General features: G+C 37.8%; 2 protein-coding genes across 10 annotated transcripts in view; one reads left to right on the top strand and one right to left on the bottom strand.

The window, feature by feature from the left end:
* Positions 1–2,637: 2,637 nt before the first annotated feature.
* LOC112285998 (phosphate transporter PHO1-3) lies at positions 2,638–13,998 on the bottom strand. 9 transcript variants are annotated; one of them, XR_016504520.1, is made up of 16 exons: positions 11,186–13,483; positions 10,149–10,719; positions 9,610–9,889; positions 8,920–9,370; positions 8,308–8,356; positions 7,914–7,985; positions 7,321–7,450; positions 6,911–7,031; positions 6,382–6,640; positions 6,156–6,260; positions 5,966–6,010; positions 5,644–5,796; positions 4,878–5,156; positions 4,482–4,618; positions 3,611–4,235; positions 2,638–3,268 (listed from the first exon to the last, which is right to left on the bottom strand). XR_016504520.1 is itself a non-coding variant. In XM_024527464.3 (16 exons), exons 3-16 carry the CDS (start codon positions 10,362–10,364, stop codon positions 4,145–4,147), a joined length of 2,388 nt encoding a protein of 795 aa, XP_024383232.1. In that variant the 5' UTR covers positions 10,365–10,719; positions 11,186–11,364; positions 13,844–13,920; the 3' UTR covers positions 3,520–4,144. The 9 variants fall into 9 exon arrangements, 8 of the variants coding, with proteins under 8 accessions (XP_024383232.1, XP_024383229.1, XP_090108738.1 ...); XM_024527464.3 differs by lacking the exon at positions 2,638–3,268 and adding an exon at positions 13,844–13,920 and having other exon boundaries at positions 3,520–4,235; positions 11,186–11,364; XM_024527461.3 differs by lacking the exon at positions 2,638–3,268 and adding an exon at positions 10,952–11,042 and having other exon boundaries at positions 3,520–4,235.
* Positions 13,999–18,685: 4,687 nt separating this feature from the next.
* Positions 18,686–23,324, top strand: part of LOC112285762 (uncharacterized) — a 7,448-nt gene continuing 2,809 nt past the window's right edge. Inside the window, exons 1-2 of the mRNA XM_024526852.3 lie at positions 18,686–20,911; positions 21,065–23,324. The exon at positions 21,065–23,324 is cut by the window's right edge and continues 754 nt beyond it. Of these exons, the coding sequence (XP_024382620.2) occupies positions 20,645–20,911; positions 21,065–23,324 (2,527 nt within the window). The 5' untranslated portion in view covers positions 18,686–20,644. The remainder of the gene's footprint in view (positions 20,912–21,064) is intronic.

Below are 23,324 nucleotides of genomic sequence, written 5' to 3'. Positions count from 1 at the left end.
CCAATTGATATCAGTTGCAAGTTGTCAAAATTATGAAGCATATAATACTATGGATCGATTACCTTATCATAAAATATGAATCTTGTTGATTCAACACGAGTTGTATCATGTTTTTCATACATAAATAAAAAAAAGCCTCCAAATTATCCAATATTAGATCTCATCATTCAAGAACATATGAAAACTATGATAATGCTAAACTTGAAAGAAGTATACTAATAAATCTAACTTGTGATCTTGGAGTTGAATAGCTTTGGAATTGAAGTTCAATCACAAGTTGTACTTGATTGATAAATCCTCAAAACTTGGAACTTGAGCCATCAAATTTCTTAAGTAAGGCAATTCTTAGTTCTCTAGTACTAGAAGGATGTTCCATTGTAGGAGAAGGAACATGTTTGGATGCAGATGTTGAAGCAGCTCCAATCATATATATATCATCACTTCTTGCTATTCTTATTGTTCTTTATGGTGGTAAACTAAGTCAATACATTGCAAGTAGTATCTTCCTCAATTACTCTTCCATTTGTGCTATTGCACTCTTTATTTCAATAAAATATGAAGTGAAAGTAGTAAGAACAAAGAACAAAAGAAGAATAACACAAAACAAGTGAAACAAGTGTAATCAAGTAATTATATACTATAAACTAGTCACAATCTATTTATTAGATTTTTACCCAATAAAAATAAAAATTAAAAATTAAAAAGTAAGTTTTTTGATAGGTAATTTTTTATCTTTCCAATGACATAAAAAAACATATAAATCCAAGTTACTATGAATAAGTTATGATAGATTAAAAATAGAATGTAAATAATAGATAAGTTAGGTGAATAATTTTTACCTCAAGTATAATTTGCTTAAGAGATCAAGAGTTCGAGCCTCACCAAGGCTTACAAGAAGTGTATATATGGTGTCTTAAGAGGCCTTGAGGCCTTAGTTTTATCTTCTTACCTATATCCAAGGTGCTACAACCCATATGGGACTTGTACACCTTCTTTGCTATGAGAACTAGACTAGCTGCTAATCCTCCTATTTTCTACTAGTAAAATTTATTTTTTTGCATTTTCGACTTCACCATGGTGTTTAAAAATACCTTATTAGTCTATGAACCTCTTAAGGCCTTCGAATCTTGCTTCAATTTTTCATAATGGCTCCCAAGGTAATAAAATTTAATTTTACTAATGACTTAAAATCTTCTATAAAAATTCCTAAAAAACTCTAAATAAATTCTAAATAATCATAAAATATTTTTATAATTATAATATCTATTTAAAGATATATTTTCCTATCTTAATAATTTTTTATAGTAATAAAATCAATTTACATCCACTAAAAATCCTATTTTCTAAAGAAATACTAAAAAGACATGAAGTTCTCTTCATACTTCTTCTAACTACTAATTAATCATTGATAGGATTTTTATAAGTAATAAATATATTTAATTAAGACTAGCAATTAAGTTTAAGAAGTCCTAAAATAAATTAGACTTGAATTAATACTAATTTCTAATAATTATAACATAATTAAATTGTACTTTATATATGAATTGAATATAACTTCAATTGAGAGAAATCCACATTGACTACCATTACAAGTTGGACTAGAAGAAACTCACTTATATCATTACAAAAAATAAATAAAAAATAAAAAAAATATCAAGATAGATCTAAAAAAAACCTAATTTGGATGGAACATGAGATTTCAATAAGATTAGCAAAATACCAAAGACAAGAATTCCTAATACTCAAGTTTGTGGCTTACTTATATTACTAATTAATTATAGTAGCTAGTCGTTTTGCTTAGGTTGGTAATTTGTTATTGTGTTCTATTCCAAGTTCTATTACTTAAAGTATAAGACATATTCTATCACTTAAAATATAAGACATATTCTATTACTTGAAGTAAAAAATACATGTATTCTTAATAAATTAGAATTTTTTATAATTTGTTCTATGTTCCAATCACAAGAAGAATTATTATGTTATTATTATGCACTAAAAATTTTTAAATTAAAAAAGTTTTATCTATTTAAATATTAAATAAAAATAAAAGTAATCAATTGAGTATTTTTAGTGCAACCTAGACTTAAACTCATCCAATTTTTTCACAACTGTTTTTATCACAAATTTATGCTTAAAAATCCTAAAAATTTCAAAGTTACTAAAATGCACCTGGTTTAGTATTAATTATTAAAGAATTTAAAGTGGGAAATGAAGAAGAAGAAAAGAGAAAATAAAAAATATTAACGAAAAACCTTCAAAGTATACATCTACTTGTTAAAGAAATATCCTAATATTTCTTTAATTGCTAGATTATTAAAAATATATAAAATATGAATTTAAAGAAAATTGTTCCTTTTTCATAATATTTATAGGATTTAAATTTAATTTTTTAATATTAATTTTAAATATTTTTTTTTTAAAAAAATGATATACAATATAATTAAAAAAAGCCATAAAATAGATGAAAAATCAACCTCATGTTGAATATTTAAATTAGTATAAAAATTAATTTCTTAGACACAATAAAATCAATAAATAAATATATGTAGAGATCTCTATATATACAATCATCCACAAAAACTAAAATAGAACATATTTGAGAGGTGACTTTGCTAAAAATTTAATACTTGTATCTAGGCTCTCTCTAAAACCAAAATTTATTTATAATAACTGTAGTAAAACAACATTAACAGAAATTTTTATTTATCATATTAAAATAAATATATTGAATCTTCTTTTTTTTAACTTCTAAACTTTTTATAGAGAGGATGTTAATTTTAGAATCACATACATTGCATTAACATCCATCCAACATCAAATGGAATTGTTTTTCGTTAAACCATTATACTAATTACATGTCACTACAAGAAGGTCTTAAATCAAAAAAAAGTTAATGACTAAAAACAGTAAAGTGTGGTACTACATGTTAAATTTGGTATCCTTTAAGGTTTGAAAGTTGAAAAGATAATATCATTAAAATTTTAAAACATAAAAATTACATCAAAGATTAATTTATTGAAAAAAAACCATAGTTTTTCTGGTCATTTTAATTTTCTTAAATATTTTAAATTTAATTTAAATTTGAAATACACAAAAATCCATATAAAAATCTTCTATTAATTATTAACTTCAAAAAAAAATTATTTCATTAAGACTTCATGTAAAATAAGCCACAGAATCTGCTTATCCATCTTGAAAATTTAAATATACATCATATGAAATCATTTCCGTTGGTTGATATTAAATTTCCTTCCAAAGATGTATGAACCTGGTATGATATAATCCTTGAATTCGGACATCAATGAATATATGGAATATTTAGAGTAAAAGTTTCAAAAATAAGAATATAGTTTTTTTTTTAATCAGAAACACTTAGTATAAAAACTGTCAAGTTCAGTTTGATATCATAAAGTGCAAAAACCTTCCCTTCCTGTATTACTAGAAAATATGATATGCGTCCAGGTTTGTTAAAAGAGTGTACCATGTAACTTCTTTTCTCAAAGAAAGATGCTTGTGCAGTTTTTTTTTTTTTTTTTTTTTTTTTTTAATAGTAAAAAAGAAAGACAACAAAAATTCTTCTTCCAGGACTGACATTTGTGCCAGAATATACCTCGAGATTCAAAAGCTTAGATTGTACCGATAGAAGAGCCCAATCTCAGCTGTTGCGGTCCGTACACTCTGAGCCAGTGATGTCGGTTCCTTATTCTGTCACTGAAAACTCCCCGTGTTGAGGCTTTCACAATCAATCTGCGGTTGTATTTGTAGCTATGAAGTCTACTGTTTGCTCTTACAAACTCGAGCTGGCCTTGTATCAGTTGTCGGAACTCAATGTCTTATCTGTCAAGTTTCGATCGGTGGTTCACAGTGCAGCATAAACTAGGTACAGGTTACGCTATGAGGAGTGAATTTCTGAGCAAAATAATGCCTCAGACAATGAAACTATTGACCATGATGATCATGAATTGGGTGGATGAGGCTGTGTGTGCGTATCTCTGTCCTAGCGAAGGGTATATGTTGCTTTGTCTGGCAAAGAGGGCCATGCGATGAAGCTATAACCCGGTTTTGATGCTATATATAAGCTGAGCAGCAACTTGATTTTTGAATCCCAAATTCATCTCGGGAAGGGCAAGGAAAATTGGAGCTGCTAAATTTCTGAGGTGGTATCCTCAAAAGGCAACGGGACTTGCTTGGTTGCTCGATATCTACCCACATTGTTTAAATGCTCATTTTCTAATCTGCACATATAAACACATCACTTAGCAAGTGCCGCAATTGTGTATTTAGTAGGGTGATGTTACAAAACAATTCTAATAGTTATGGGGTTGTTGCAATTCTGACTTGTTCCTATCCAATCGTATATCCTGCACTTGTCAATTGTGTAATTATGATTTTAATGATGAAGCTCTAAACATTATGGGAATAATCTTGGATGATGTAATTTATCAGAAGCAATCAAAGGAACTGAAACTTTATCCTAGCACCTGTAGAAATTCCAGTGGCCTCGACGCAAGATCTCAAGAGCCGCAAATAAGAAGTTCATAACAGAGCTGTCTAGCGATCCAAATGTAAAATGTGTCATCGATTGTAACCACGCCATTCTAAGGAAAACATTTAGTGCCTGCAAACGTGGACAGCATAGACCTTCGTTAGAAGCGTACTCGAGGAAATAAGTGAAATCGGGCAGCTTATGCATTGGAATCTAGGTTCGATTAGCAATCTTGTGGATAACATCCTAAAGTGAGAGAAATCGATGGTATGTTCAAAACCGGAGATAACGCACTACGAATACATTGAAGAAACTCAAGTTTAGCACCGGTAGCATAAAATTCAATATTCTTCTGAAGTTTGAAGCAGAGAGAAAGGGAGCAATGTAATACCATCGATGCAAAATATATCCACTTTCGCTTCAAAAGGAGCTCGTCTCTCAACCATCTATTCTTGGAGTCTCGACGAAGAAGTCCCCAATCAACGAATGTGTCCCAATATACTTGATAAATAGTCGCAATTGTTGACGCAATGAAAAATGTAACCAACAATCCTACAGATGAGTTCTTGGAATAGGTTATTTTCAACGCTACTGCAACCATAGCTGATAAGTACTTCCCGGCATTCGCCAAATGTACAAAGTCTTTCTCCTCAGCCCAGCGTCTGAAACACTGTTCAAAATAGATGATTCAACGTGCACTATTAGACACAGTAAAGTTCGTACATGTTGTTAACTACAGACTTTTGAAGAGGATGAGGATGTACATTGGGAACTGTCGAGTTGGCAAGACGTGTATACATTGTAAGAGATATAACCTGAAGTTGAAGAAATGCTTCTGCAGATGTGAACCTCATTTGAGAACCCAACTGTGCAAAACCCTTTCTGAATCTCTTTTTGGTTTCTAGATGGGGGAAAGAGAAAACCAATACGTTCTATGAAATGCTAATCGTAGCTTGGAAACTCTACAGAAACCGTTAAATCTCAAGTAACTGACGGGTTGGAACAAGTAGTTGTGAATGAAGATCGGCAACATTGAGAAAATATCTCTAACACGCAATCAGCGGCAAAGAACTCAAATCACATGAAACTTTCTACGATGTGGGATCAACCGTACTGAGAGCTCATCAAGCTTGGCATGCACATAGGACTGATCATACCTGCCAAAACCGCCACCAATAGGGTAACAAAGCTATAACATACGTCCAATGATCAAACCGCTTGCTCTTAGTGCAGGCCTCGCTATTCCTGCTTAGAAAATATCCACCGCAGTAGTAGCACAGCACGAACTCTAAATTTCTCAACGTCGACACCTGTTCGTACCTTGATGTTAGTCTGTGAGCATAGACCCACCGTGTTCATTTTATCTCCGCGTGCTTTAATGCACACATCTGCAGTGATATAGATCTAGTGTACTAACATACATGGAATTATAATCTGAATAGATGCAGAAAAAAATTAGAGTTCATGGATGAGTTCAACCTGGCTCGTTAACTGGTCTGCAACGAAAAAATCGGCCAGCATTACCTGCACTTGAGAAGTTATATGATTTTCTCAAACCCCGAAATATTCATCCCTATGCTCCCAAAAAATAAAATCGAGAAAAACAACCAAATGCATAAGAAACCTCTACTCGAAACCAAATACATAGGAGAGGTATAAAATTAAGCACCTTGGAAAGTGGCGCACAGATAATACGCAAGAACACGTTTAAAAAGAAGAAGCGGCTGGAGCGGTAACATATATTCAGAGGATTTAACAATAACGCCAAAAATATCTGCTCCACGCACATTCAAAGGCTTAACAGATTGAAAGGAACTAAATTTTAAAACAAAAGCTCCTTTAAGGGCACAAAATGATTAGCTCCACACCAACCAGATAGGCAACTAAGGACTTACCAGCATTACTGTAACAGGAATGAGGTCAATATACGGGGATGCTTGTCCTGGAATGAGCGTAGAGTGAATGCTCAGATGAACCACCATGGCTCCAATTACTAAAGTGGTCAACGCTGTACACACGAGAAGAACTTCCCTGTATCTTAGCTCTGAACCAGGTGAAAACTCGAAGATGAAGGCATAATTGATTCGAGCACGCTTCCATAAAAAGATGTTCCATCCGTAGAGATACATGTGTAGGAGGACAAGCGCTAGCATGCTGTTCTCTCACCATATATTACATCCCCAAAATCCATCAGTGAAGGAAATGACAGCCACAAATAATATCGCAACAGATGTCCTAAGAAACCCTGAAGAAAATGCTTGAGTAAAGCAAAGCTCTAAACTAATGTCAGGACAGCCTTAATATTGCTGAAAGTTAGACACAGTGCTCATCAACAATTATGAACCAAAGACAAGCTTAAAAATTCACGAGCTATTAGCAGAGGTGAACTGATGCTACTTGAGAAGACCCGGATGGATACAATACCTGAAAGTAGGGAAAATTGTGTGCAGATAACTAACTCGGCCTTTGTCGCTGTAATCCCCGCCTAGACGAAGAAGGACCCCGAATGCCGCTATGAGTGCGACGGAACATCCAGTAAAGAAGCCTGCCCAAAAGACCTGTTAACCAAGATTTCTTGGGAGTATTGATAACAGAATTTACTTTAGGATATCCATTGATTAAATTAAGATGTTGCTTCTGAACCCAGAGAAACATATTTCTTCACCAAAATGTTACTACAGAGAAATTAATGTCTGAAATGTCGATCTGTCTGCGTCATTCACACTTAAGAAGCCTTCACGGCATGTATAATTTAGCTCAGTAAGTATAAGGACTTCAAAAGATTCCATGTTAAAACAGTCCACAGCCATGGTCACTTGGTACGATCCTTGTACCAAGAAAATATGTCACATGATGAGACGCTGATTGTTGCATGGGCCTCAATGCAGCCATTGCCTGCCGCCGATGACCTCCTGTAAAATGCTCCGTATATATCTCCTCAACTCTGTCCATTAGGACTGCAACCTGTAACAGAGATTAATTAACCAACTAAAACGATTCTGCATTCAAGAATGACTCGCACATTCTTCATTATACTGCACTTGTGATATTTGGGATTACAGCGAGAAATATTTCCACAGAAATGAGTCTAAAACTGGCAATACAGTAGTGAAGTCACTGATTTCATGACTTCATCAAGGCATCATGGAAAATCTGCAGCTGTTGCAACATCAATAGTCCCTAACCAGAAATTAGCTCGCTCAGATGCTTTTAGAAAATGTAATATAAAACACAAAGTCAATTAGGTATTTATTTTAACAAAATAATCCCGACACACAACTATCAAAAAAAAGTTGAGAGCTAAGTTCTATTTCATATTTAGCGAAATCAACGAACCAAATATACGCTGTCTGGGCACTGACGTGCGCACATTTTAAACATTTTAAGTACTTTATCATTTCTTTCAAAATGAGTAACAATTTCTTACTTTGTCAGAGCTGTTGACATAAGTCCGCTCCACGTGATGCATGTACTTTTCAGCTACACACAAGCTAGTCACCTGCAAATCATGGATGAGAGAGTGTGAGAGAGCCATTTATTCACAAAGATACAAGTGTGTTATCAATGATTAAGAGTTGTTCATGGTATCGAATTATTCGACACAGCTATTTTCAAAATCAGAGATAAAACCATGCACGATGGTATTGGCTGAAATGATTTTAGAGAGCAAGTTTACGAGAGTCTCAGGTGAATGTCAATGCATTCTTCAACCCCTCTTGCTTATTTACACCTATTATCGTGACAATTAGCCTTTTTCCCAAAGTACGACTTATTTCTGCTGTAACAAAACAGGAGCAGTAGCTCCAGGATATTGAAATTACCTTATCATACTTCTTCATGATTTTGGCGAATGCAAGCACATTCAACGAACTGTCACAGTTCCAACAAATCGAGCGAGATGAGCTTGGATTCTCGAAAAATGACATGATAACTAAAAAGTCATCCCAGGAAGTTCCATTAATCCGAGGTTGCAATATAAACAAGATGATGAATGCAAGCATAAATATGTTCCCACTAACTTGCATGTGAAATGTACGAGCTAACGAGAAGAACAATCCTGAAGCCTCACTTCTCCAACGTAAAAGTTCTAGTAGAAGGAAAGCTACAGCACACAATGACCAACAACGAAATCCACTATTACAATACTATGCCAATCAGAAACATCGAAGAATCTAAGCATGAATACTGACATCAATTGTTTGTCTACTAAACAGTGAGACTTCATATTTCACATAGGAACTCACTCTGTAAGTCAGTCAGCTGAAGTGATGCATGACAAACTTCACGATCAGTGTGCTAAATAACATGGACCGCAGTATTTTGAAACAAGACAAACAATGAGGGATAGAGGTGACGATGCCAAGTAACCTTAAAGTGTGTCGAGAAATGTTCCGTGATAAAACCCAAAAAAATAGACACGAGGATTTACCAACCTGTAGCTCTTCAGCAAACCAAGCCCACGATAGAACTCAACATAAGCCGCACGTAACATGAGCGTAGCACTTTGAATCTTCTTCTGGCTCACAATATAGTCTTCTCGTCCTCTGTACAATGTTGAAGCTTTTTTAGACTGTCGGAAGACGTCCTCCCAAAGCATCTGTGCAAGGGCTGCAAGAGTAGCTGCAGGAGTAGTGCGTGGAATGATGAGCCTCACTTGGTTTCTGCTTGTATACTGTGAATTCCTTGACATGCTGCCTACAGAAACCTCCGTTGAGGCTGGACTTGAAGTAGACCCGAGTGAACTTGACTCCACTGGTTCAATCGTCCTTCGTCGCAGGGGTAAGGTGGGTAACCCACTTGCAGCAAACGTGGCTTTGGCGATGGATTCAAGGAGGTCGACATTCTGGTCATAGAAGCCTCCCTCCATGTTTTCCTGAGCGTCCCCTGGAGAAATGATTGCTTGATAAAATACATATGTCGGAAGAGCTATGCATGCAACAAGCATCAAGAATCGGACGGGTGGATGGAACTACAATATAATTGTGCAACACCAAAACAACTTAAATTAACTGTCATCTCGCAGGTTAAAATTATATGCAAATGCTTCACACCAGAGCATGTTTGGATTTTGTAATAGCTTATTTTACTTAAATCCATCATTGTAAGAATATGAGAACACCTACCAAGTTCGGATTGCCTTCCACTCGTACCATACCCGTCCTGTCTGATACGACCCTGCTCCAGCAGCTTCTTCACACCAGTCAGTGCACATATTTGCTTATCTAAAATAGCGCCTCGTTGTATAAACTCATCCTCTTTCCGTTTATAAAATTCGTTCACTTTATTAAGTTGTGCATCGAGACTTTTAAAAAAAGCTTGGTCATATTCGGAATGAGCAATTGGTCCGAGTAACTCTGTTTCGTAGACGTAGTAATCTCCAATCTCCGGCTTCCTACCATGCACCTGTTAAGCAAAATTGAAGGCAACATTCGATTAATTCAGCTTTCATAATACTTGAAAGGCTCAAATGGCACGAGTTGAGGCAATGTATCCTCGATAGACCGGGTCAAAACAAAAGTAAGCCTCAGGTTTAGAGAATTAAAAAGAATCACAGATCAGTCCAGCTCTTCTGATCACTTCTTGGAAACCTGCAAATAGCTGAATCTTATTGAATTGAGATGCTAGAATGTCTATTCAGCAGAAAGTGTTCGCAATGAGATACCTGAATAAGATCAATGTGAGACCAAAAGCTTTTCCTACAACTGTGCCCACGATCCAGAGGATTTCCTGAGAAAGAATTTAATCCAGGACCATCTGAGATATCCAGAGGATTTTCTTTTATTTTGTTTATGCTCTTTTTCAAAGTTTTATACTGACAATACGCTCCTCTCCATTCTGGTACCAGCTGTAATTCCAACTGCTTTGCAAACTTTACCATCGTTTCGTGCGGCGCGCCCCCTAAAGCACATGTCACCTCGCCTTCGGCGCAGACATCACAAGTCTCTTGCAGAAGAACACAATTTTCTTATGATTGTTCGTAAAAGCAGGTCAGATGACCCGCCAGCCAAGGCCGACTCTCATATATGTTCACTTCGTGAGTCAGAGCAGACTGGAGCCCATCAGGCTTGAAGACAATTGTTTTTCAATTGGTAAAGAGAGAGCGTTCGGAAGCAACATCTATGCATAAACCCTTGTAGAGTTCACAACAATGCACAAGACCCTAAATATGGCAAAATGAGAAGCGCTTCGGTCGAGATGCTCCAAAATATTGGAGTGACTTTAAGAATGTTTTCCTGTAAGCAAAGCAAGCCACTACGATTAATAAAAAATACTCCGGGATCGTAGTTGCAAAAATAAGACTTTAAACATCACTTCAATACATACAATCATTGCTGTCGCGCAGCTACAAGAACTCATTTGCCCGCACTCTTCCGCCATTTCTGATAAAGCACACCTCATAAAATGAAGATAGGTACGGAGTTTCACATTGCAAAGCAACTTCGACAGCTAATCTCTGTCTCGTACCAGAAGGAGATCCCGATCGCGAAAATTTCTATGACAATTTTTGAATAGGTCATAATTAATAAAGCAATCCGCATCCTTAGTCCTGATCAAACTAGCATGCCAAAGTACAAAAATAAATATTCATGACAACAAAAGAAGTCTTCTGATGGTGAGAGACTAAAATATGCGTGACGAAGAGGTCGAATTAATAAGAAAAAACACAGAGCACTAAAAACCTCAGGATGCAGAGCTTACAATAGTGCCTGTCAGGAATATTTATGCAGCATTTTTTACAACCCGAACAAAGCCGTTTTTGCTTCTGCCGTAGACAACTCCTAAGCAGAACAAGAACAAAACCCGATCGCTCGAAGGTTGAATTCCTTGAAGTAGTCAGAAAATAGGAAAGTGGCAAACACTGACTTCCTAAGCTCCTCCTGGGGCAGAGCGACAAATTAATGCATCAAAGTCCCTGCTCCACCATTAGATCTTCACCGTGACCCCAACTATTCAACAGTTTGTAGCCCCAGACTCGATAATGATTATAATGTACCCATACAATACAATGTTCATAATGAGAACATAACCTAGTAGTACTACCTGCATCATCATGCCTATCAGAAATTGCTCGAAAATTCAGCATATGCTTCAACTGCTTTGTTGAGAAGTTTCGAATATCCTTGCTTTGCAAATTTAGAGGCCGATCACAAGAATGTAGCGCCAATGCACAGGTCATATCCGACTTCAAAGCACTTATGAGATTGGCATCAAAAGTCTTAACTATTCATCTTCGTACGATGGGAAGTCGAGCACGTCAGGAACCCGGCGAGACAAGCGGGATTATCGTACTACTGAAAAGCTAATCATGAAACCTCCATGATTGTACATTCCAATCTGACCATTTACATGCGTTTCACCTCTTTGTCATGCCACACATACCAGAGACCCTTGTGCAATTTGCACTCTTGCTTCCAGCATTCTGTGTCCTTGAACACATACGGATCTCACGTACAGATTTGCGTCCTCGAGCTATTAATACTTTCTAATATAATCAAGTACATCGAAGACTCTTCTACTGGCCAAAAAGAATGATTCAATTCCCATCCCTACAAAGTCAACCCCTATGAAGCTTGCAGAACTGAATAATTTCAGGACCACCTGTAATACCTGCAGATGGGTCTGATTCTGAGTATAGTTAATTAGCTAAAGTCAACGAATAGAGCTCCCAGCTTCGTCAACTTCAGTGTACAAATTATAGATACACTGCAGCTTCTCATCAAACAGTTCACGGTGTCTCTGGACCCATTGGCAAATCGTACAAATAGCCTGGCATCCTAACTGTTTCGACTCTGGAAAGACGAAGTAAGGCTTGTTAGGGTGAATGCTTTGCCCACGTCCAGTCACGACCTTTGACTCTACTTTATTGTTAAGGCATAAACTGTCGTCTCTAAACTACTTTTCATAAGCGTTTCAGACGTGTTTCTGTTGTTTATACCTTTACGTGGAAGCGTAGAAGTATCTCAGGGTACATGACAGCATTTTGAGGACAAATGACTACTTGAGAAGCTTGCAACGAATAAGACCAGAAAGACAATTCTATAGTATCTAGAAAAGGTGCTTATCCATTTGCATAAATATGAAAAGAGAGACGAAGAACGTTATATAAAACTACAAGAGCTCGGAAAGATATACCAATTCTACCGAAAAGAATTTTTGAATGACTTTAATACGTTGATAGTCGCGGACGTAGGGGAAGAACAATTAAAATTGCAGCACAAGGAGCGTTCAGTCTGAGTTTGATGAAAGAGCACAGTGAAGTCATTGAAGAAACAACTTCTTTCGAAAAATAGAGCATCTAGAGCTTACATTTCCGTACAACTCGTATACCATGCAGGCGACAAATTTTGCTCAACCCTTCTGTTACCAAAAGTTTCTGCTGTAGGTAATGATTGTGGCGTAGATCCATATATCTAAAATTCACCTGGGGTGATTTTCCGTTATTTTCGTCACAGAATTGACTTGTGAGCATTGCACACAAAAATAGACATGAATTTCCACGAATCCAAACCCTATTGAGTGGAAATCACCATAAGTCCCTACAAGCTTCTAACTAGGATACAGAAAGAGACCAATGAGCTTCAATCCAGGTCAAAGGTCAAAACCTTTTCATAGAGAGAACAAAAACAGCATCCGCAGCAGACAGCGAGTCACATATTAACCTAGAAGATAAAATGAGCGAAGTGGTACATCAAAGGACCAAAATGCCCAGGGCTGAGTGAATCCCACGGACACAGCAATCCTGCAATCCGGAATTGCGACTCTCTCAAATTTGCCAAACGCTAAACTGGAATCATGAATAAAATTACGGAGTCTCGTTTATGAGAAACCTCCAAAGAAATTCATGATCAATAGTGTTTCGTCAACACTTCGACTGGAAGGAACAGAATTGCATCGCGAATTACCCTACAGAGACCACAAATGGCAATTCCAGGAGGAAGACGAAGCTGAAAACGTCCAAAAAGAAGGCTGAAAACAACATCGAATCCTCTACCATGGTACGAAAAATACCTCGTTAAACCGCTCCACAACGTACTTCGGGAAAGAGCGACCCAACCCACCCTCGTACTACTACAACCAGCCCTCACCCAAACGCCATCCAAACCACCGCAACCCGCTAATGAAAATCTCACGACCTCACCACAGATCCGATCTCCACATCGAAACATAACTTCAGTCTCCTAACAGCCAATTAGTTACCCCACTCGAGAAGCCAAACTCCCGACGACCGACCGCAAGCCAGCAGACCATGCTCCACACGCCAGATCTCCCAAATACACAAATGGCTATGCGAAATGAAAACGAAAGAAGAGAAATAGTAAACGATTGGGAAAGGAGGGAAGAATCCTATCGTCCTACCTTCAGATGAGGAGGATACAATAATCGTCGAAGCGAGAGGGACGAAGACGAGCCATATTATTCTTCGCGCTTCCACTAAAGCACTTACCAAGCGCCTTGGGGAGGAAGAAGAAGCTTGTGCCAAGAGTCGCTCGGTGGCGGGCCCTGCGCTCTTTCCCCGCTCCCTTTGTTCTCCCCTCCCCTTCGCATGGATTCTGCTTTGTTTGACCCAGCCTGGGGTTTTGTTGCCTTGTCTACTACCCCACAATGCTGACGTGGAATGCGTCGGGCCACGTGGATTGGGCGGCATGGTTGCCATGCTACATGGTAAGCACCTGTTACATGCACTTGACATTAGGATTTTGGGTCTTGATCCTCATTGGATCATCAACCCTTACTAGTGCTTCCCTTCTTTGAAAGGACATGATATTTTTGTCCTCACATTAACCACCATAACGACTGAATAAAATTAAAAATTAGTACGAGCCAGCGTGGCACTAATAACACTCGAGAATAACATTTCGTAGCACGCTTTCCAGGAGAGCAGCTGCATCACCTTTGCCGCACGCCTCGTGTATCGCTGACCTGGAAATCCAATTTTATGAGATCGTGGAAGAAATTCATATGTGTCCAATGTAAATTGTACATTAAAAGTTCTTGTAAAATGTGGAATACAGGTATCGCGGACTGTGGACACACCATTAGGGACGTGCTGTGGATGAATGTCGAAAGATGGAGATTGACATAAATTTTTTATCACCACACTCGATGAAGGTCAACGGGATGAAGAATTGCAATGCAAGGTGACGTAAGCCTGTACGACAGTATCTTGCATTTGAAGAAGCTCAGCCAAGTCACTGCTATGCCAAGTGGCTGAATGCAAGGAGGGTGACCTGGTAGAAGGGGTCCACGTTGAGGGAATAGCAGAAGTGGGTCTTCTTGCCAATCCAAAACTTTGTATTCCCCCTAAAACCGCTTATTCTCACATGTGTGAACGCGTTCAGCATGCTCCTCATCTTCTCAACAATACCACGACGGTGGGAACGTGTCCCAGATGAGGATGAACACATGAAGTAACCGTCTAAAACAGGTCCAGACAAGCATGCATGGTCCACACCTCCAGGGCTCACCGGGAGGTGCGGTCCCAGTTCTAGGTTTGGACCTCATTGGGGACCTCATTCAGAAGTCCTCCCATCTGATCACGTGGAGACCTCTAATTAATTTCGACCTCTAGTTAATTTTGTGAGGCAGAATAACGCAAGAGTAAAGGATACATAAACAAGTCGAGCTTTGAAAGAAGACGCTGGGTTTTACATTCGTAACAAATAAGGATCCATCAGTCTGAGCAACTGAATAAGAATGAATTTTGATAAGGTTGTAGATGAAGTATTAGTGCAAATCCAATTATATCTATATCTAAGTCAATTAATTTTTATATTCTTAGAATTTATTCTAACCATTACATATATGTTTATTTATAGGTATACTTCAAATACAAAAATTCATATAAGAATATTAATATTATGTTTTTATCTTTTTCTATCAAAAATATTTAAGGGGATAAACCAATAGGATAAATCAAAGGAGACAAAAACCAACTTTTGATTGGTTGCATATCTTGTTGTTTTTATCAAAAGTGACACAAAATAAAAAAGCAATAACTCAACTTTTGATCAATCAAAGATCAAAATATATATGTTACTACAAATTGCTAAGAATAGCACTACAAGATCACTAAGCATAGAGTTCAAAAACTCCCAACAAATAAATGAACTAACAAATATTTGCCGTCAACTACTTTTTTCATGGTCAACAATATAAGTTTTCACTATATATGTATATATAAACACTATAAATATACACAAACATAGTTATCAATTTTAAAAATCTTAGACTTTTAAATCTTTTATACAATAGTTATTTTAAAAATAAATATACTTATTTTATTTTATTTTATAAAAAACTAATATATGATTATATTATGTTTTCTATATTCTTTCATGATACATATATTTTTTTAAGTGCCAATTGCAATATAATAAGTGATGGATGTATTTATTTTATTACACTTTTTTTCCCTCATGTAGAAAGATTGATAGTGTGGATAATCATTTTGTATTAATTTTAATATTTTATATAATATATATTTTTTAAAATTATTATATATGTAGTGAATTGGGAAAAATAGTTCAAAGAATATTAATCAAATAAAAAAATAGAATCTATTCCATGTGATGTTTAAAGATTTATAAATATTTAATTTTATTATTTACAAATGCCAATAAATTTATATGTGAATAGTGTTTTAGGCAAATTGAAATGAGCAAACACAAAGTACTACTTTTTCTTTAAAAACATATTATATAAAAACAAACAAAACACATCCAATTTTCTCATTAAAGAATATTTATGATTAAGCAATGTTGGATTGCTGAAATACCACAAAGATTCCAAACTTGTTGATTAATATATATTTTTTTGAACCATGTAAATTTTAAAAAGACCTATACATTACATTACAAAATTTTAATTTATGAAGATAATATATAAAATTTATTAAATATTCTATATTTTTTTTAAAAAAATTTCAATTAAAAAATATTTGAAGAACATTAGTTATTTTTTAGATATTAAAAATCTATATATATATATATATATATATATATATAATTTATTATAAATACAAAAAGAATAAATATTTCTACTTTGTATATAAATAAGTTGATTAAAATTTTATATATTGAATATTAATGCTACATAGATATAAAATTACATATATTAAATTATGTTCAAGATAGAATATATTTTTAATTCAAGGTTATAAAAACATATATTTATTTAGGTTCATCAAATTTAATTTAGAGAATTATTAATTATATCATAAAAATCATAAAATTAAAATAGATAGTTATTTATTGCTACTATTGTTGAGGACATGAATCAAAATAAAACTTTAAAAATAAAAATATACTCTTATATTACAAAAGAGAAAAAATAGACAACTAAAACATAGATATAGAATTAAAATTAGAATAGCTATTGCTAAATACAAAAAGACTAAGAAGTCTTGAACCAAGATAGACCACAAGAAAGGCATTGACAAGAGTGATGAAAACTTCACTCTTGCCTCTATATATACTATCTACTAAAGAATTACAAGGCAATATCATATAGGCAATATAAAACATGTCCAACTTGTAAAACATATGTTTAATTGTAAGATGAATTTCCGACATAAATGCCCCATGACCATCTTGTAATACAAGTGGCTAAATATGCAACATGTGTCCAACTTATTGGCAAAGTTGTCAATCTACCAATCACTTATAAACATGGGTGAAGTCAACAAAGTTTCTAAGAAGATTTCCAATAAGATATCGACAATTATTCCTACTTGTTCCTAATTCTACATAATTCTACTTATTTAAGCAAACATACTAGTGAATATGACTATATGTTATGACAATAATCAATTGCAAACTTTACATGCTTCATATTATATAATATTAGATGTGACTTTTTAACTTTAAATACTTCTATTGATATTATTAAAAATTGGTATTACTATAATTTTATATATATATATATATATATATATAGTAGAATTGCATAAGAAGTGTATCGTTATAATAATAATAATAATAATAATAATAATTTTTATTTGTTACTATACATCTTTTTGCACTTTTGTTTAGAATAACTTGATAATATATTTCTATAATATCTATTTAGGTAATTATTCTTTGATATAAGATTCTTTATTTATTTAAATAGCAATAAAGAGAATGCACATTTACTCTTTTTTTTTTTTTTTTTTTTTTTCTCCTTCATAATATTTCAGTTTACAAGCAACATTCATTCACATTACTAAGTGATTGAATGAAATTTTAAATGAAAAAAAAAACAGAAAGAATACGGACCATTAAAAATACAATGATGCAGTTATTAGAAACAGATTCAAAATTTTTTTTAGAGAATTTGTTCCAATAGTAACCAATTTTGAAGTTAAAACACAACCTTGTTCAATTCTATATGCAACTGCAAATGCTCTAGACAAATTATGCTCTGTCTCTTTCTTTACCTCCTAACAAGTTGTGTTATCCAATGAATTTCATAACACCATGTCATTGATCTTCTATGTTTGAAAAACATTTCATCATCCAATTCTCCTTGTTTTAAATACGACTGCTGCAAGTTCGAGGCAAAAAAACGTAACGTCAAAAAAGAAGGCCAACATGCCCCTGGTTGCAACTTTGCTTCAACCAGGGGCATAATATGACATTGAATCTGATCCACTTTTTATTTTTTGTAGGAAACCGCCCAAGATGTGAGATACGATTCCATATCGAACAATGTGAGTACTAACCGGACTAATTCCATCACGCTGGTTTTTGTCGCTGGAAAAACCGACTCCTGTGTCTAAGTTTGCTTACCTTCTGCTCAGAAATCTTAAGCATAGGAGCAGTTTTGGGACTCTGCAAGCTCCTTTTGCTTGCTCCTTGTTTATCTGACCACAATCAATCATGCCATCGTCAGTGTATCAATGGATGCAATCTCTATGGTTACAAAGTCTTTTGCAGAGCTTACCTCTTGTATGTAATCTCACACGCTTCAGTTCCAAAGCTGTGCTGTATAGAAAATTGATTCACGAATCCAACACCATTCGTGCAACGAACTCATCCTATTGATATGCAGACATTCTAGATGATAGATTACCGGCGGATTTTCTATCTCTTGTGTCGGAAGCAACTTGGTCTGCAACCAACTTGGTATTCACGAAGAGAACGCGGAGACTATTCCATCTATTCTAAGTGTTCGTAAATTAATTCTGCAGACAATCGGAAGCGACCACTGCATTAAGCACTGACCTATTTGCCGGCATACAAATCCACTTTTCATCTTTGATTCTTATCTACAAACACGAGCATTCAAGAGTCCTATTTCAGAAAACTCACTTGTTGTTTGCACATGTAATTAACCAAAATGTCAGATAACACGTTTGAAACAAAAAAAAAGATGGCTAGAGTCTAATATTTGATATATTATTAAACTTTTATTTCGTAGTGAACTAGACAGTAAGGAAGCAACATGCACCAGCAAAAAAAAGCTGGATCGTTTACTGACTAACTGGAAACACTAGAGTGTATCCGAAATGGTCAAGATGGAAAATGGTATCAGTTGTCTGGAATGAACTATTCTTGATGGGGGCGTTTGGAACATTCTTCGTCTAGGATGGGGTGAAACCTTTTCATGTGATGGATGATGTGTGGCTTGGTCCATCAATGCGCACTTGACAAGTATTTCATGCAAAGATCTGATTCCACTTCGCCTCGAGCACTATGGCTTCCGATTAACCCACTGCCGTGTAAGTCTGCTCTTGCGCCAGTAAATCATCAATCCAATCGAAATTGCAATGAAGAAATAAGTTGATACTTCTCATCCACCGCTGAGAAAGAGATTTCATGCTCTGTGTTCGTTACTTGATCACAATTTACCTCACGATATGGCGATATCCGACAAGCAATTCACGTCCGAGGCACATCCTGGAACCATTTGTGGAAAGCGTCTTTGACTTGGGAGGAGGGACCGGATTTCGTGCTAAAACCTCCGTCGCATTTGTCTTTTTCGAACAGCCTATTGCAAAAATTCTAGATCACGAGCGGCCTGTGACTTATTCTACGCAGCTCTCCCTTTTGAGGTCCCGTTGACACATGTTGTCCCCACGTCACTATGATCGCGGAGCCAGTCGATTGAGTTGGGAGGTTTGTGCGGCACAATTCTACGAAGATGTGGTCCCGAGGTTGAAGCTTAGCCCCTCCCGGCAGATGATTGCGTCTGCACACAGAATTGGTGATTATCCGGCAGCCGTCGTTTATAGGTTTGTGTTAGCTTGCGGGGCAAAGTTGAATGGATTTGCTGGAGGATTTGTGAGCTGGTAGTGGTAGTTCTGGTGAAAGAACGGAATGTGATTGCAGACATTTTCTTGGCTTCAGCGCGTCTGCACGTTCATCCAGAATCCCTCAAGACGCACCGGCCACAGAACTAAAATTTTCAGACTATACGGTACACCAAGCTATCGCTGATTCCTTAGCCATCTATCTCTTGCAGCGCACCAGCTGTTGCAGAATACGGCTACATTGCCCGACTTCTAGAGATCCACCGATCAGAGGCGGTGACGATTGACGCTCTGACGTATAGTTTGAGGAGGATTCGAACAGGAGCATGCAGGAGTAAGCGGATTGGGGCATGACGGAGTTGAACGATCGTGAGTCTGTGGTGTATGAATTTCTAGGATTTGAACATTTAGTCCCCATCCACGCTTCGTGCAGCCTTCAGAGGGCTATTGCGCAGTGCCCAGAGAGGAAAGTCTAGCTAAGGTGTTGGAATTAACAGTGTCAGCATTAGAGGCGCGGATTGCTACAATCTGTGTGGAGATTTTGGAAATGATGAGAAGCTCGGGAAGTGGACGATGCCTTTTTGGGACTGCCAGTCGTTTTCAATAGGTGGGAAGTACCACGCAGTAGAGCTGTTTCGGCGATCTTGAGGGATTTGGAAAAGGAGAGAAGGGATTGATAAGCACATGCTGGACTTTTCGTAGATGCTCTTCGAAGATGGTGCTCGATCAAAGCGATGCAAGCAGAATTTTTGGTTCGCAGTGATTGCTTGAGCCTTCTCTCCAGGGTTCGCACCCTACTTAGGGCACAGCTTCTTTCAAGCAGGTGTTAGCTTACGTTCTCAAAGAGTTCAACTCCTTTCGTCCCCGCATTGCAAGTGCAATTCCATCCAAAGAGTTGGATAGAGTTACGGGCCTCTCATGTGGAGATGAGGAGGATCCGATCGAAAGGAGGGGTCAAGCTCTCCAAACTGCTGTTGCTCTTATTCTTGTCGCTCTCAACAGGAGAGTCCACACACGGGACTGCACCTGTGAAGGCAGATGATGTATACAAACCGATCCTCGGCACCATCAAGGACCGATTTGCCCTGCGCGTTTATGCTCATAATCTTTTACCATCAAGATCTGACGAAGAATCTTGTCGCCAGACACCACAGGATGGTGTTGACACCGTGGTGCGAGTCACGGATGGTCAGGTACATTTAATACAAGCACACGCTTATGCTCATAGTCTGGGGCTCTAGCTTCATTCTGATAAATAATCTTTTCTCGGGCCTTCTCAGTTGATCACATCGTTGAATTGGTTGCTGACCACCTAGTAGTTCTGAAGATGTTGTTTGTTAATGTAGGCGTTAGAAACGGCAGATTGGTATATCTCCAAGCATTCTGTATCATGGAGAAGTTTACTTCAGGTTCAATCCCCAATCTCGCCCACAGATGGTGCCGTGGAAACAGTTCAGCCAGCACAGGGAGCAGAATCACATACTCGGGTGTCAACCATAGTCATTGTTGTTGTTGTTAGCGTAGTTTCAACGCTTATTTTAGCGACGATAGCATTTTGTATCTACCGCAGACGCATGCTCCGGAAATTTTCAGCAGCAAGGGAGAGGCCCCTTCTGCATGCCAGTCCTCCTTTAAAAGGGGAACCAGGATCGATACCGCGTGGGGAGTATGAGGAGGACTCTGTTCCAGGCTATGGTACTGGGGATTTATTCAATTCTCCCAGGACTAATCCGACGCGAAGAGAGAATGGCACTATAATATCTTCGAGTCCTTTTGCCGAAGGTGTGGAGCTGACAGATTGCGAGGGCAAAAAACAGGCACGTGACGGAGAAAATTTTGTTCAGAGCAATACAGACCTGTTGGATAGAAAGGTTGCCGAGCTACAACAGTCAGACGCAATCAGTAACGGATTGTTTCATAACCCGACCATGCCCCTTTTTAGTGAATCGGGATCAGGAGACAATAGAACATTTGAGGAGATGGAGGATGGAGTGTTTAACTTCTACACAGCGCCAACTACACCATCTCCCTCACCCTTGAGATTTGATGAACCTTGTCATTCAAGGGTATCTTTACCACCACTTGAGACCAGGCTGGACCAGGTTGAAGATTCCAAAGCACCGCCAGGTAGCTTCGGCAGCTTTATTTATCCTGCTCCAATGACACCTGTTTCTTCAGTTTCCAAAGTCCAAGCAGAATGTGAAAATCTTGAGACAGCAATCAGCTTCGATACCCCTGCTACTCTCTCATCTTTTCCCTCATTCCCTAAGATTCGCCTAGAGATTGAAGAAGGTGAAGACGCAATCAGCGTCGTCATGTCTAGTGCAGTATCACCAGTTCCGTCAGTTTCTAAGATACGAGCAGAGTTTGAAGAGACCGAAAGTGCAAATGCCAGAAGGCCCCAGCCCAATTCTCACAGCCGGAGCTCAAGGTTTGAGGAAAATATGGATCCATACCCAGTTGGATGGCAACGATATTCTATGGTAAATAAGCCGAAGAAACCTGATGTTCCAATAAAGTCGAGTTTTGCCAGTGCTCCTACCCCAGGGCCGCGTCCTTTACCTGCTCCACCCTCAGCTCCTGCCCTGCCAGAAATTCTTTCAGAATCTCCAAATGTTGTATATACTAAGCTTCAGGAATACATGCATCAATTCGAAGCAAAGACTGCGGGCGAGGATTTTGGTAGTGGTGGTTGGTCCACACCCACATCTTCTTCATCTGGAAGAGAAGGTACAAGCTCTAGTTTTCCATCTATGACCATCGGCACAGCAGGTGGCGCTGAGGAATCAAAAGCTTCTGGCTCGGGTACGGGCATACTTCCTTTATTTCTTCCAACTGCAGTTAAAACAGAAAGCCTTGAGGAATTTCACGAGACAAATCCATTCGCCAAGGTTGGAAATTCATACTCTGAGCCTGATCCCTCAACTGCTATTGAACCACCCTTAACTCCTCATTCTTCGTCTGGAAGGAAAACTTCCGGATATGCACCTCCCCCTGCACCACCACCTCTACCCCCTCCGCCCAGAAGGGAAAGTTCGCCTCCGCCTCCGCCTCCGTCAACCCCTCCTCCTGGAAGTATGAGTACTGGACCTTCACAGCCTGCACCAGCACCATCTCTTAAAAGCGAAAGTTCTGGGCCGCCACCAACTCCTTCACCTCCCCCACATACTTCTGGATGCACAAGACCTGGACCATCACCTTCACCACCTCCTTCGAAGAATACTTTACCGCCACCCCCACCTCCACCTCCTGCGAGTAAGAGACCAGGACCTCCGCTTCCACCACCACCACCACCACCTCCTCCTTCTCCACTAGGAAGCAAGACTTCTGAACCATCACCTCTTCTTGGGAGCAAGAGACCAGGACCTCCTCCACCTCCACCACCTCCTCCTGGAAGCAAGACTCATACATCGCCACCTCCTCCGCCTCCACCACCTCCTCCTGGAAGCAAGACTCATACATCGCCACCTCCTCCGCCTCCACCACCTCCTCCTGGAAGCAATACTCATACATCGCCACCTCCTCTTCCTCCACCACCTCCTCTTCCTCCACCACCTCCTGCTCCTGGGAGTAAGAGATCCGGACTTCCGCCACCTCCTCCTCCTC

Source organism: Physcomitrium patens, chromosome 8, assembly GCF_059467195.1.
Source record: "Physcomitrium patens ecotype Gransden chromosome 8, ASM5946719v1, whole genome shotgun sequence".
In the NCBI taxonomy this organism is placed as follows: Eukaryota; Viridiplantae; Streptophyta; class Bryopsida; order Funariales; family Funariaceae; genus Physcomitrium; species Physcomitrium patens.
This window is presented reverse-complemented; position numbering and strand designations above follow the sequence as displayed.